The sequence below is a fragment of the Anomalospiza imberbis genome, chromosome 20 (assembly GCF_031753505.1).
Source record: "Anomalospiza imberbis isolate Cuckoo-Finch-1a 21T00152 chromosome 20, ASM3175350v1, whole genome shotgun sequence".
NCBI classification, from domain to species: domain Eukaryota; kingdom Metazoa; phylum Chordata; class Aves; order Passeriformes; family Viduidae; genus Anomalospiza; species Anomalospiza imberbis.
In genome coordinates, this window is record NC_089700.1 from 10,834,438 (window position 1) to 10,850,204 (window position 15,767).

Sequence of the window (15,767 nt, forward strand, 5' to 3'; positions counted from 1 at the left end):
TGTCCCAGGTTCCACTCACCAGGCCACAGAAACGCCCTGCAAGCTGCCAGCACAAAGTGTGTGCCTCTGCCAAACAACAAACCCGAGAAACCTGGGGGGAGCTTGGACTGGCAGGAGGGACCCTGACCGGGGCCATGCCATGCACAGAGATCTGCCAAACCAATTATTGCATCAGCAAACCAAGCCAGACCAAATACAAACTCCCCCAAAAACATCCAAACAAAGCACTGTCAATCATTAAAATAATAAAAACCAGTATTTTTGACATAGCTATAAAATCAAGTCATTTATAAAATGGCAACAAATCAAGTCTGGTTGTGTATTCTTTTTCCTTTTATTAGACAGGACAGAGAATTTCCTTAAAATGCCATAACAAGTCACAGTGATTTTAGATGGTTTTTGAAATGTAATATATTGATGGGAAATACCTTTAACATGGTTTGATTCGTGGTTTGTTGTTGGGGGTTTTTTGTCACTGTACTCTGGTCCACCAAACCATCTATCTTATAGTTTCTTGTTTAGAGAGGACACTCTGGCTTCTTCCTCCAAAAATGAATTTTGTCTCATAATCCTGCAAAATAATCAACCTTACAAAAGGCCTTCAAATGTTATATTTATATATATATGTATATACATATATATATACACACACATACACACATATATATAAATATAGACTTCTATGATTTTTTTTTCCCATTCTACGCAATGTCTCAATAAAGAGATCAGCAATTTTTATTCTACAAAGAAGCAACACATAAAGAGGGCAAAATTAAAGTCTTAAGAACATCATATCCATAGTTCACTCATTACACATAAAAGGAAAAAAAATCACCATGAACAACTGTCTTTGAAGTTCCTCAGGGAGCGGCCCCGCGCGCGGAGCGGCCCCGTCCCGGCGGCAGGCTGGGCACCGGCACGGCCCAGCCCCGCCGCCCTCGGCGTTCTGCGCCTCCTCCCGCCGTGGTTGGAATGTACGGAGTTTCCTTAGGAAAGGTTCCCAACAAAGACCTCTAGGCCAGCTTCAGCGTGCTCACCGGGAACGACGGCATGGTCACCATAGTCACGGGGTTTAGGACCGTCTGCCCGACCAACTGCGGGTGATGCACAACCTGGGTGCCCACGGCCGGCTTGGCCATCACGGCCGGCTGGCCCAGGCTCGCGGTGCCGTTCACTTGCTGGTGCGAGATGGTGTGAGCGATGTGGCTCACGACGGGCTGGCTGACGGCCACGGGCTGGGGGTAGATGGGCAGCTGTGGGCCCAGGTGAGCCATGTGGTTGATGGTGGCTGGGTGCACAGTGATGTGGCCGATGGGCTGAGCAGCAGTGGTGAGTTGCACGGGGCTGGATGTGGAAGGTGCAATGTGAGCAATGTGCTTGGTCTGTGGCCCCTGAATGACGTGGTTGACAGTCTGGATGACCGAGGCGTGGGTGGTGGCGGTGTGGGCGATAACAGTCGATTGCACGGTCGAGGCCGCCACGATGTGAGTCTGTGCAGGAACGATCGCCTGCGGCGGGACCAGTGCTTGCGTCTGGAGGGAGGGCTGGGCGTGGGGCTTCTGCTGGATGGACACGTGTGGGGGCAGGACCGTGGGGAGCGGGGCAGCAGCACTGGGGGGGACGGCTTTCAGCAGCTCTGGGTGCTGGCGCTGGGTGAGTTTTGGTAATGAGTTCACTGGCCTGTCATCTTCCATATCTTCATCCATGTTGTCTTCACCCTCTGGAAAACACGAAAGGAAGAAACTCCCATAAAAACACAAGCAGAGCGTGAACTGGACCAGAGCATGAACTGGAGCCTCCCTACAAGGCAGCATCAGCAGAAGAGACGTGCAGGAGGCGTCGCTGAGCTACAGGCTGGTGGCACAGTGGCATGGCACGGCATGGCATGGCACAGCCCTCTCCTCACTGCCCGTGGGCCAAAGACCTGGAGCCAGCCAAGTGTGACAGCCCAAAAACCCAGCTAGAGCAGGGTGCTCCCAACAGGCTGAGAGGTCTCACTGGGCAGGCAAGGGGAGCACCATGAGCAGAGGCTGACAGAAAGCACCTGGCTGAGCTGCCTGGGCTGAAGTGGGCTCCTTCTGGGAAGAGGAATGGGGTTTCTTTTCCTGGCCAGTTGTTCCACCGATCGGCACCACTCCTTCTGCTCCCAGAGCAGGAAGGAAATTGCCATGAAGAAACATGGCAGCAAGTCTCTTGTCTGGTTCTGGAAAATGGACTCTTGTCCAGTCCAGGAACTAAGGAAGCAAACCAGGAGCATACTAGCCCTGAGATCAGAAGACAAGCCTGGCACCCTGCACTGCCTGTTCTAGCGCCAGCCATGCAGCACAGAATAAAAATCTCAGGAGACACAGAAGCAGCAGGAACACCAGGAAGACACTTCCCCTTCACAAGCTCTGGGAAGCAGCAGCTCGATGTGGTCGCTTTCGGCAGAGGCCACTGCAGAGGGAACAGCTGGCACTTTAATGACAAAGCACTGCTACTCCCAACTTCCATCAGACTACACCTGGAGCCTGCTCCTACCATCAGAGGTGATGAGCCTCAACAAGCTCAGGTTTTCCCTTCCCAGAACCTGCCATATCGTCTGCCTGGCATGCCAAGAGCAAATGCTGACTTGAAGGAACTGCTGTGAATGGTTCTGCACTGCTACAAGCCTTCATGTCTCTGGAAAGCTCTGCATCCACAGACTGCCTGCTCTTCCTGCTGCAAATCCCTGGCGTGGAGAGAAGCATGCATTCTCCTGTCTCACAGAAACTTCTCACTGGAACCGCATGTCAGATATCCATTAGTGTCATTTCATCTTCACTGTGAATCCTCCTCACACAATGTGAAGGCTCATTAAAAGTTGTCCAATGCTCTGGTGATCCGCCCTGTACCAAATCCTTCTTCTATACGTGCTGAACACCCTCCCACATCCACACAAATACACCAGGATGCCCACTTTTAATAAGCAGGGCTGCAGAGCTGTGCAAGAAAATAGCTAAGTTTGGGAAGCAGGGATTTATCTCCACAATGAGGTCGGATGTGCGAGCCTGCATTTTGTATTTACCTGACACTGATGCACAAGTTTCAGTTTACTTCACACGAGCAGCAGTGTGTTGTTAACAACATCAATCATTACAAAAACTCCAAAACCTTTTACTTTATTCTGAGTGCAAAGAAACCCTGATGCTGCTAAATGAAGATCTCCACCACTCCATGTAACTGTGTCAATGATCTTCTAAGATGATTATGGAAAAAAAGAGAACAACTATGGGTACCTGATGCTGTCGAGGTAGATGCCTGGTCATCCTCTGGCTGAACTGTCTGTCGAATAATTCTGTCAATCTCCAAAACATCCATCCACTGGCTCAACTCGTTCTTCAGTTCTGCCAGCCGCTGCTGGGTAGCGATCTTCTCCCTCGCCAGCCGCTCCATCTCGTGTTCGTATTCTTTTTCCTTCCTCTTTAAAGTCTGAAGTCGGAGAAAAGAAAAATAAATATAATGAGAACAAAGACAAGAATAACCTACACTAATCTGGTCACTCCCATGTCCACAGTTCATAATCTTATACTGCCAGTTATGCTGGTGTAAAATGTGGTCAGCTCCATTGACACCTGCCAAATTCGGGCAGAAAGAGGAGGACAAGAGTTGGCACATAAAGTATTGCTCTAGTTGAAGGCTTTCTGCTTTCTGAGGGAAAACTGGTAAGCCCCCAAAATGGGAATGCTTGGAAGGAAAGAAAGAGCCTAAGTACTGATGAGCTTTTGAGCAGCACACACCACACCAAGAGCTCCTGACCTAGAGGAGATGGTGGATGGTAGAAGCGACAACCCCCTGCATCACGGGGAAATCCTGAGGTCCAACAGGAAGGAAGGGTGTGCATTGTCCTCTCCTGCTAATGCCCCCTTGGTGCTAGGAATCACCGCATCCATTGGTGAGGTCAGGGGAGCTCCTGCATCAGTCAGCACAATACAGAGAAATGTCCCACACTGCCCAGCACTACTGCTGGGAAATACAAACCACATCCCGCAAGGGGGATCAACTATTCCAAGGGCTGTTCTCTGAGTTTTTAAGCCAGTGTAGCACAGCACCGTCAGAGACCTGGTCCCCCAGCCCAGGGCCACACTTACTATATGCATAAGAGACAAAATTAGGCGAAATCTGTAAAACCACATACAGACTCCATTTTCTGAAGTTAAGTTTAATCCCACACACACTTCTGAAAATACCAGCCACACAGAGCCCACACGGATGCTCCTATTCCCTCACTGCTGGCAGGAACTGAGCTCAAAAGCAAACCCCACACCTGGCAGAGTTGCAGGCTCATGGTCTTCTTAACACATCTCTTTATTTCTCTCTCAGGTTCTCCAGGATGAGTACAATCAGAGCCTGACCTCATGCCTTTCAATAGTTCTGCCGGTGTTGTAGCTCACAGGTTTGCTGGGAAGGACCTTACAGCCTGTTCAGCCAGCCTTTAATGCAGCCTAAGGCAACACAGATTAGGGCAGCTCCTGCCGCTACCTTTGTCCCGGTAACAACAATAAAGGAAGTATTTTTAAAAGAGCTGAACAATGTGTGTTAGCAGGGCACAACCACTGCAGGTGTGTCAATGGAGACAGCTCCTCTCCCTCCACATCAGCTAAAAGCTCCTCAAAACAGTTTTCAGGCAAAGGGAGCACTTCTTTCTCTCCTGTTGCTTTTCAAGCCAAACCAGGCAGCAGACGGGCCAACACCATGATCCCACAGTTCTGTCCTGGGCAAGCCCAGCAGCCCACTGCAGGGAGGTAGCCATGGGGACAGCCAGGAAGGAAGGATGGGGACTCCTGGAATCCTGGCTCTGCACCAGCCCTGACCTGTAGCCCAGAGATTCCCACGTGGCAGAGGCCCAAATCCACAGGCTAGTTTTAAAGTCTGTTTCCTACCAAGTGCAGCCAAAGCATTTTGCTTGACCCAGAAAAGTCATGTGCTGTGTGTGCTCTGATTGCCTTGCAAAGGGCTGTGGGTGAGACACGGAGGGATGGAGGGGAAGGTGACGAGGAAGGCGCACGCTCCCGGATCAGGTTTAAACACGCAAGAAGGCTCGCACGTAACTTGTCTGAATGTCTTCCCCATGTCATCAGGAAAGAGGCAAGCAGAAGAAAGGCTGAGGCTAAACCTGCTGTGCAGACATGAGCCCAGTCCCTCTCTGCAGCATCTCCCCGAAGCTGCTCTCCACGCAGGGCATGAGAGGACAGAACAGGAACAGCTCTCCAGGAGGAGCAGGCGCGAAATCCCGCAGCAGCCTCCGCCGCAGCGGGCACAGCACACGCATATTCAAGCAGATTTGGCTTCACTCCCTGCTGTGAGAGGAGACTCCCAGCACTGGGGGAAAGCACTACTATAAAGTATGAGCAGGGCAGCTAGTAATTAGTTACAAACTTTTAATTACTGGGAAGGCAGGCAAACCCTTAGCAAGCACCAGGACGAGTCTCCCAGCCAAGAGAGCCAGGGAATTCACTATGTCACTCTGCAGGCACTCCACAGGCTTTGGGACATGGCACAGCTCCAAGCCCAGCCCTGTGGGCTCTGCCTCCTCAGAGCCAGCAGTCCCAGCTCTTGACTGGGTGCCAGCTCCCGGCAGCCCCTTGCTGGGTCTGCATCTCCTCCCAGGGCTCTGGCACAGCTGGGCGCTCTCCAAGGGGAGCTGCTGGGGAGGCTGGATCAGCAGATGGGCTGGAGGCACCGGAAAATGCTTCAAAACCTATTCTGGGATGCAATTCACCGGAGCTCACTTGGTAAAGACAGATCTCCAGGCTGAGCTGCTCTGGCCTAATAATGAACTGGGTGGGTTTAACTGGAGCCCTCTTCCCTCTCCTCTGAGCTCCCCTCCCAGCACTGCCCCACTCTCTGCAGTACACGTGGGTGCAGTCCCCTCCCAGGCTCCGCAGGGACTGGCAGTGTGCCCTGCACCGGGAGCTGAGCCTGGGAGCCAGAACAGCCCTGGCCCCACTGCAGGCACGAGCACTCGTGGAGGGACCCGAGCAGGACCCTGTGCCTGTGTGGCTCTCCCCATGTCTCCCTCGGCCCTGGCACTGCCACCCCGGGCACACGCAGCTCTCTGGCATCCGCCTCCTGCAGATTATTTTCTGCAAATCATCCTGCCCACATCAGGTGCCAGGATTTCCCATCAGTCAACAGAAAGTCCATAGCCACAGCCAACCCTGAGTCATTGGGACTGTGGTCACTGACCTGCCCCGGCACATCAAAGCCTTTGGAGACACCCACTGATCCCCAGGAGGTTTTTCTAAAACAGGAGTTTCTGTCAGCACTTTCACCATGGATCCCATGCAATACAAAACCAGACGCTTTAAAATAACATATAACCACACAGACACTTTTCCCCAAACCCAAGCCTTTGCAATTTTCCAGCAGAATGGGCATGTAATGGTACCACTGAAAAGGGAAGAGGGGACCCTAAAACTACAAAAACACCATAATTGAGAATTAAATTTTGATAAAAGAAATTCATACAAATGCCCAACCACCTTTCCTTCGAAATCTGAAATTTCATTAAGGCAGGGGCCTGGGCCAGCTGCAGGGCAGGAGCTGCCACCTGACCCACCTCCACAGCCACTGGGAAGGACCATGGCAGGGGCTCACCTCTGGTGCTGGCACCTGGGATGACAGTTAAGGCGCTTGCCAAGATCCTGAAGGACACACACTTCACCTGGCTCATGAAATACTGATCCTGTTTCTGATCCTGATCATTGAGGTTACCTGCATTTCTGTTTTCCCACTTCATCGGGGAGAGGCCAGGCTGGGCTGGCCCCAGGAAGGCCAGGCATACCCTCCAGCTCTGTTCTGTTAGCAGAGGGCAGCCCAAAGCTGGGGGTGGCCTCTCACTGAGCCCACCCCATCCCAGACTGCTCTTTGCAAGAACCAGGCTCCAGCACAGACCCTCCTTCTTACGTCTGCGCCTCCATCATTGCAGCATTTCTTTTTTTCCTGTTAAGCAACTGGGAACCCTGGTTGCCCAGGCAACTGTTACACTGCAGTGTGAGGAACCTACAGAAGCTGTGACTTCAGAACTCTTATTTTTCGCACTTAAAAAAAAAAATCCACATGACCATCACTTAAAAGAGTAGGCCCTGGCCATTGCAAGGGGGAAGCTGAGCTACCCCAGGAAGAAATAATGGATTTCTTCATACTCTTGTGAATCCATCTATGGCTTTTGATGCTTGGGAAGTTTTGGAAATGAACTGCTGGCTGTGGTGAAAGCAGGTGATGTTCCTCTCTGAACACTCTCAGTTCTGCTGAGCTGAAGCTGAGTGAGCCCTCTGCAGCAGAGCAGGGCCCTGACCCTCCCGGCAGGCACGGGCACAGCAGGGGCTGCTCCACGTGCAGGTGGAAGCAGTGACAAGGACACAAGGGCAGTGGTGAGTCCCGTCATCTTTTATTTAAACACCAGCAACCAAATTAAAATCCACATGTGGGTTTGCTTTTACTTTCCTAGAGTATCTGATTCTCCTCCTGTACCTGTCAGCTCCTTGGCAGCCTTTATCCACCTGGACTACTGAAGCGAGACCAGACAACTGCAGAGACAGCAAAGGCCTGACACAATTCCAGTGGTAACTCTTCCCCACTTTGTGCCACTGTCCTGGCTGGTTTGGAGCCACTATTTGGTCCTTGTGTGCATCTCCCTGTCATCATTCGGTAAACAAACCATACACCAACTCCTGCTCTCCTTGCATAGCAACAGTCATTTGTCACTGCAAAGAATTTTCCATTTTATAGCTGTCCGTAATTAAACTGCTCACTCTCATGTCAAGACTGGAAATAATGCCTCCAATGCCTTCCCTGCCCCTGCCCCAGGAATGCTGCTGGCCCTGCGGCTGGCGTTAGTGAGGTTTAAAAGGCTTTATTACACAGCTCCCCTCATAAACATTTTATTAGCAGTTTGAAAACACACTTTCAATTATGAGTTTTCCAAAGCATATTTCAGCTCTTTTCTTCTCTTACATTTGCTGATTGAAAATACCTCATCAATAAGCAATCAGGAGAGCGATTTGCAATTTTGAGCCAGATTCTTTAACTCTCTGCTCTGGGGATCACAGCTGGTGCCAGAGAGTGGGACATGCTGAGTCAGGGGGGTCCTCAGCTGCCACTGACCTGCAGGACCTCCAGCACAGACCAGACCAGCTGGTCAGGCTCTCCACTGCGGCACAGAGTTTTGATTCCTGTATGTAATGGCAAAAACCCTACATCCTACAACCCCTGCATCCAAGGATCTTATTCTTGCTGGGACTGCCATAGCGCAGGGGATTCACAGCAGGAGCAAGACTCCACCAGCCTGACTCCAAAAATGTTCCAACCAGGACCAGTGGGATGCTGGGGAACAAGATGTCCCCACAGAGTCCCAAATGGACCCCAAACAGCCCCAGCTGCCAAAATTCCACTGGCCAAGGCACTCACCTGTAGGATTTGAGGATTTTCCATCACTCCTATCAACTCTGGGCATTCCTACTTCGAATGGTGCTAAATTGTCTACGCTCCTCAGCTGCCACAAGCAGTTTGTTCGCGGCGCAGCACCGACACCAAGCCCACCCGACCTGGTGCCACGGAGCAGAGCCTGCGGGCGTGGGAAGGCGAGGAGCCGGCTCTCTCGGCTGCAGGCCAGCGTCCCCAGCCTCTGGAGCCACTGCCTGCACCCTGCCGGGTGACAGCACCCGCCAGACCCGTCCCCGCCCCGCCGATGCCACCAGCCCCTCTGTCTGCAAGAAGCAGCCCCGGCTGGTTGCCACGGGAACCAAAGCCGTGGTTTCCATGGCAGCTGCTTCATTCCGCCGGCTCTTGGAGATGAGATCCCGCAGCGATGCCGGATGTGCTGGCCTGGTACCACCACAGCAAAATACAGGTGGGGCACCGCCACAGACCACGGTGCCACCTCAGGCCACGGCACAGGGCACAGACCATGGCACCGCCACGGGCCACGGCACAGACCATGGCACCGCCACGGGCCACGGCACTGCCACAGGCCATGGCACCGCCACGGGCCACGGCACAGACCATGGCACCGCCATGGGCCACGGCACTGCCACGGGCCACGGCACAGACCATGGCACTGCCACGGGCCACGGCACAGACCATGGCACTGCCACGGGCCACGGCACAGACCATGGCACTGCCACGGGCCACGGCACAGACCATGGCACCGCCACGGGCCACGGCACTGCCACAGGCCATGGCACGGGCCACGGCACCGCCACAAGCCACGGCACTGCCACAAGCCACGGCACAGGCCACGGCACCGCTGCGCTGCTGCAGCCACGCGGGCAGGGCACTACCACCACCCACAGCGACACCTCCCTGCAGCCTGTGCCACAGGAGCCCCTGCTGCACAGACCACAGCCTCGCTTTCCCCAAACACAAGCTAAAATCACTACGGGCTTGACCCAAAGCCCTAAGACGTTAACACACCGTGCTCAGCACCCGGGGAGCGGGGCCAGGGTCTCACCACGACCAGGGGACTGGGAGAGGGGGCAGCCTGTGTGCAAATGGGGGGAGGAGGGGAGCCACAGGACAAGGACTTCAGGCTCCCAAGATCTCCAACTCAAACTTCACACCAGGACCAAAAGCAAAGTAAAGCCTGCAAGGTGAACCAGAGACCATCCCTGGCTCCCCGTGAGAGCGACCCCTGCACCAAGAGCCGGGCCATGGGTGTCTGCAGCAGCCTCGTGACCCAGCCCTGGACGAGGGCGGCAGCCAAGGAGCGCTGCTGCGTCCTGGGAGGTGCCCTCACCCTCCTGCAGGCACGGCACTCGAGGCCAGGAGCACGTCCTCCCGTCCTCCCTGCACAGGCTGCACCCACTTTCCAGCAGGGCCCAGCGGGGTCGGCACCACCCACCACTGCTCAACCTGGCTGCAAGGGTAGGGATGAACTTCTAGACAGAAATACTTCCCAGCATAGGAAATATGCCTGGAGCAATCGTGGAAAATGAGAACATGCATTGGTATTTACATTTATCATTTCACATTGATAACTGCACTTCAGGCTCCTGATAAAAAAAGATATCAGGCCTAAATCTGTGATCAAAACTAGGGCTGGAACGTGGCTGTTTGCACCGACCTGTCAGAATCAGCCTCCTGAAGAACCACACTCTGGACAAAGTACAAACAGTCACTGGGGCAGAGGGGAGGAACGATCCAAATCGGGAAGACAAAAAATAAACTCAGAAGAAAATAAACAACAAACAAGCCACCAAAAAAAAAACCCTCAAAAACAAAACAAACAAACAAACAAAAAGGCAGCAACCAACTGGAACCCACAGTACAACAAAGCAGGGAAAAGCAGAGCCATCCCCAGGCCAGTCACTGGCCCCTTGCTGGCTGTCACCCAGTAAGCAGATCTGGTTTAATTCCTTGATATGCCTCCCAAGAACACAAGGAATTCAATTTTAAAATAACTGAAGTATGACTTGCAATCACTTGGTGTTCAGTTTGGTCATGTCTTTTGCTTTTCCTATTTTTATTTTTTAACCAGTCTCTGTTGTTCAGGAAGCAAATGAGACATTTCTAATGATTCCAGTGGATTCCAGATGCCCCAAAGACCCTGAAATGGTCTGGGCCATGGTGTGTTTGTTACTTAGAAAATGATCCCAAACAAATTAAAATAACTTGGGAAATTAAAACTTGATAATTTTTTAATTTCAAATTTAATTCTGCTGCACTTAAAAAAAAAACTGAAATGAAAAAAAAATTGTGGGAAATACGCTCTTGAGATTAAGTGTCATCATTTTCTGCAAACAGAAATGAAGCGTGCTGCATCTCAAGAAGAGATTATTATTAACAACACGACTGCTGGATGCAGGACCCCAAAGCTCTTCCCAAGCCTTTGTGATGGCGCATGGACAGCAGCTCCAGAGGGCAACAGGCAGGTTTACACCTTGGAGCCACAGCCAGAGCTGTCTGCCAGGGATGAGGAGGAGATTTCTGAGCTGACACTTTATCCCTACATCCACTGGCTGCGGTGCTTCTGTATTTTCCTTGCAGGCAGATGTGAGCAGCCGCTGCAGGAGCCAAGGCAGAGCTCTGGAGGGGCCCTGGGTGCAGCCCTCCCTTTGTTCCCGTCCCTACAGCCTGGCTCAGCCAACAGGCACGTGGCACAGGTAAGCTGCACACCTGAAGGGACCCTGCCAGGGAGCAGGGCAGCGAGGGCTCCTCCTGGGAGAGGACACCTCCCAGAGCACGGTTCTGGAGGGGCTGCGGTGCCAGGAGCCAGGGCTCTGACAGAAGCAGTCCCCACAGCACGGCAGCACGCCCGAGGTCCCGGTGACTCAGAGATGGTGCCATCCACCTCTCCTTCCTGTTTGCCCATCCATCTACGGAGGGCAGTGCCAGCTACTCGCACCCCAGCAGCTCCACCCACGGCCCACAGAGCAGATCTGGGTCACCAGAGGATTTCCCTCCATCCGTCTCCCTCGCTGTCAGGGCCACGGTGGCAGTGGGAGGACACAACCCCAGCTGTTGAAGGCAAACCGACTCCAGCACCTGTGTGAGGCCACGAGGCAGAGCCGTGCCCGCTGCAAGCCTCAGTCTGTGCGGGAGGGCCGGGGCTGCACTGCTGCTGGCACAGCAGCCACGGTGCCCTCTGTGCCACGGCACTCACACTGCCACTGCTGCCCACACCGCTGCCCACCGGGCTGGAGCTCCTCGGCCAGGCTGAGGGCTTGCTTTGCTTTGTTTGGGGCTTTTGCTGCGTTTCAAAGGCTGCAACTCCTGCAACGTCACGCACAGAACAGCCCATGCAGCCAAGCTGTAATTATCACTACTCTCGTTAGGGCCCACGCGTTGTCTCCCCTCCCATGCCAGCTCTCACAGCAGGTGGCAACCAGAACAAGCAACAGCCCCCAAACACATCAGCTACCACACAGCAGCATTCCCAAACCCTGTGCTGCAATCCACTTACAGGCTGGTTTGGTTTTTACAACTCTGCATGCTTCTTCAAACTGCTGCTTAAATGACAGCAGTGGAACAGGTGTGGATTCTCTGACAATTACAAACGCACTGACACATTTACAATTCCATTCGCCCTTTCCAAATTCTCATGTACAAGTAATGAGTGAGATGCTTTAAAAAAAATCACTAGCCCTCTTGGCAATGGTTAAGAAACAGCCTCCAATTGCTCAAGAAGGTCCAAATGCTGGACGTTTTTAATCACTATTACAGGACATGTTTTGTGGCCAGTCCTGCAAATAAAAATGCCCTGATGGCTCTCCCTGGATGAGCCTCCCTGCAGACAGGTCCTGCTGCAGCTGGAGGAACAGCGGGGAATTAAACACTGGGTTTTTTTAAGGTCTTATTTCTCATCACTTTCTGAAATCTACAGATGACACCACGTTGCATGACCATAGCCTATGGATGCTGGAGGCCTTCATTACTGACACTGAGATTCAGGCTAATTAGACGAGATAGAATCAGTGGATCAGGCCAGGTAAACAACATGAAGCAGCACAGCTTGGCATCTGAACGCTGCTCACGTGAGGGAGGCACGGCAGGTACTGATGGACCCCACTCTTACCAGACAAGTTTTACAGAAGATGAGTATATTCACCTCATAGCTGGCACAGAATAAAAAATGACAGTTACAGCCATCCTCATCAAGGTGGGGAACTTAACAGCATTCAGCAGCAGGTTTGGTTTATGCATTTCAGTCAATAATCCAGTCACAACAGTGACTGAGTTCTGATCTTTAACCACAACCATTGTCAGACCTGTGGTTTGTGCCTGTGGTCCAGCACCTCCCTGCACCAGGACCTGGCATGGCTGCGGGGCCCTCTGCACCCATCAACACCCAAATCAAGCACTGCTATGGGACCCAAAAATCCACAGGTCCCATTCTGGTCCTCTATACAGACAGGCATGAATGACTGTGCTCAAGCACCAGTGAAGCGACCAGTAAATACAACAAACTAGAAGACAGAGATGCTGTGAATCTTAAGAGGAAAATTTAACCAATGTAAAACCAGTATCTGGTCTGTTCACATGTCCACAAGATCAGCTTTAAAAGCACTTCACAAAGGATTTTTATGTGCATTTTATTTTTACTTAGACATCCTTGGATAGTACTTTGGATTCATTCTACCCCGAAGGGAGTCAAATCTGTTGATTACTCTTGGCATGAATAGGAAACTGTATCATTCTGAGGTGCACAACTCGTACTTCAGGCAGTTTGAGAAGCCAAGGGAGACGAGGCGAGGATTAACAACGTAAACATCATAAATGATTGGCAGCACTGGTGAGCACTGGTAAGTCATAAGGAAATTTCACCCTTCTTGCCCTTTCCCAAGGTAATAACGACAAACTGGCCATACTATAAATCCTTAGTTCACTACAGCTATGTTTTGTCTCTAACACCACAAGCAGGGCTGCCAGAGGACTTCTGTGAATTAGTAAGCAAAGTCTATTTCACAAACAGAGCCAACGCTGCTCTGTAGGACCAGGCCTATCTGTCACCACAGCAGCCCCCAGTGCCTCTGCCACACCCGAGCAGCATGTGCAGGGGTTGGGATCACAGCACTGCCTTGCTTCCACACCTTCCAAAGACTTTTGCTCTTTGCATGCCCTGGGAAGCTCAGCTGCATCTCAGATTTTGAAAGCACGTTGTTATTTAGTCAGCGTTTCAACTGTACTGGGGAAACTGGCCAACAAGCAGGACCTGCAGCACAACCAAAGACTGATGGGTTGGGCTGGGCTGTGTGCCAGTTGTCCCAGTGTCACCTGGTGAGCAAATCACCTGGATGTCACCTGACACTAAATGTACAACAGAAAATAACCCCCGAAACTGGAGAGTGTTCAGGTGCCACAGTGACGGGCACAGTTTGAGAACACGGAGTAGCAGTCTTGCTTAAGGGCTTCAGTTAGCTTCCAAAGAAGATGATTCCATTTCCTAGGGGGAAGGAATCCTTCTGAGAGAACCGAAGCCAGCCCAGCTGCACGGGCTGTGAGCCATGGCTGACATGTGCCAGGCTGGGCCGGGCAGAGCCAGAGGGGCTCTGGGGAGGACAGGCGTGTCCCCTGCTGGGGACAGTGCTCAGGAGCAGGCCAGGGCACAGGGCTCTGCTCTCAAAGCAAACAGCATTTTATTTTCACTCTATGTGGTTTTTTTCACATCGCTCCACGCATCTTACGAACTCCCCAGAGGTCGCTGGCATTTTCACTCAGGTTGTGCAGGCAGCAAAGGGAAGAACGAGAGCTGAGGTGGCCCATTAACAAACAGACTTGGTAGCAGCTGTGTGCCAGGGCCTGGAGCCCACTGTGCTGCTGCACCCACCGGGACCCCTCCTCAGCTGAGAGCCAGCACAACAGCCCACACTGCCTCAGGCTGAATCACCAGCTAAAGGGATTATTAACTTCCAGCTGCGTTGGCCCCATTTCCTTTGTGCAACAGTGTGCTTAATTGCAAATTCTAATTTACTGTTGCAGAGCACAAACCCAGGTCCAAGGATAAATTAAAATGATGGCTCAATGGGAAGTTCAGAATTTAACTTTCTAACTTATCTGATTTGATGCAGATACAAATACTTAAATCCAGCCAAGGAAACAAACAGCCTGTTTCTAAGAAGTTCCAGCTGGGAAGGGGGGAAGGAAGGATTTTGTAGAAGAGAGGCTACAACAATTAGTGTCCTGTCACAGTGCCTGCAGGAGCAGAGCTTTGGCTGGTGCTGTGCGCCTCCCCTGCGAGGCTCATTTGGGTTTGAGTTTCTTGAGCTTTTTTTCCCCTTAAGTCAAAAACTACTTTGCTATTCTGAGAGTAAGAGCTTTTACTTTTAATTCTCTTTTGTACAATTGCCCTGTTCTCTTTTCAAGGGAAACACTGAGCCTGTGAGTGAAACACACAGAGCCTGGCACATGATTGGTGGCCATCCCCACACTGATAGATGTTACTTTTGTTGAAACAGATCAAACCTAAATTCAAACTGCAGTAAAAAAAAATTTAAAAAGATGATTTTTGTTTCTGAATGCTGAAATTTCAAATCAGATTTCTAGTAATCTGGGATTTTTAGCGCAACTGAATCCTGTGACTGAATCACAGACCCACGGCTTTGGTGCTGCCAAGGAAAACTGTGCTCGGGATACTCCCTGAGCAGCTGCCAGAGAGGATGAGGAGGAGAAGGCAGTGCGGTGAGGAGGTTACACAACGTCACAGGCCGTGCCGTGTCACTGCCCGTGGGGCAGCGAGCCAGCCCTGCGCGGTGCCGGGTCAGTGCCAGCTCACCGCTGGCAGCCCTGCCACGCCAGCGAGCCCTTGTGCTCGCCATGTGCTCCCCACACACGTGCAGGGGGACCCTGGCACGGCCGAGGGCACCGTGACCTTCTCTGCCACGCCAGGCGAGCACCCGGCTGACAGTCAGACAGCCACGGACAGCCGACGCTGGCCAGGACCGCACACTGACCGATGGACAGACCGCACACTGACCGATGGACAGACTGCACACCGACCGATGGACAGACCGCACACCGACCGACGGACAGACCGCACACCGACCGATGGACAGACCGCACACTGACCGATGGACAGACTGCACACCGACCGATGGACAGACCGCACACCGACCGATGGACAGACCGCACACCGACCGATGGACAGACCGCACACCGACCGACGGACAGCCACGGACAGACCACACACTGACCGACAGACAGCCACAGACAGAGAGCCAGTCCTGGCCAGGACTGCACACCGACCGACGGACAGACTGCACACTGACCGACAGACAGCCGGTCCTGGCCAGGACTGCACACCGACCGAC

General features: G+C 52.4%; 1 protein-coding gene across 1 annotated transcript in view; it reads right to left on the reverse strand.

Moving 5' to 3' along the window:
• Nucleotides 1–310: 310 nt before the first annotated feature.
• MNT (MAX network transcriptional repressor) overlaps nt 311–15,767 on the reverse strand; it is a 29,258-nt gene continuing 13,801 nt past the window's right edge. Inside the window, exons 5-6 of the mRNA XM_068210775.1 lie at nt 3,258–3,450; nt 311–1,720 (exon numbers count right to left, since the gene is read on the reverse strand). Of these exons, the coding sequence (XP_068066876.1) occupies nt 1,014–1,720; nt 3,258–3,450 (900 nt within the window). The 3' untranslated portion in view covers nt 311–1,013. The remainder of the gene's footprint in view (nt 1,721–3,257; nt 3,451–15,767) is intronic.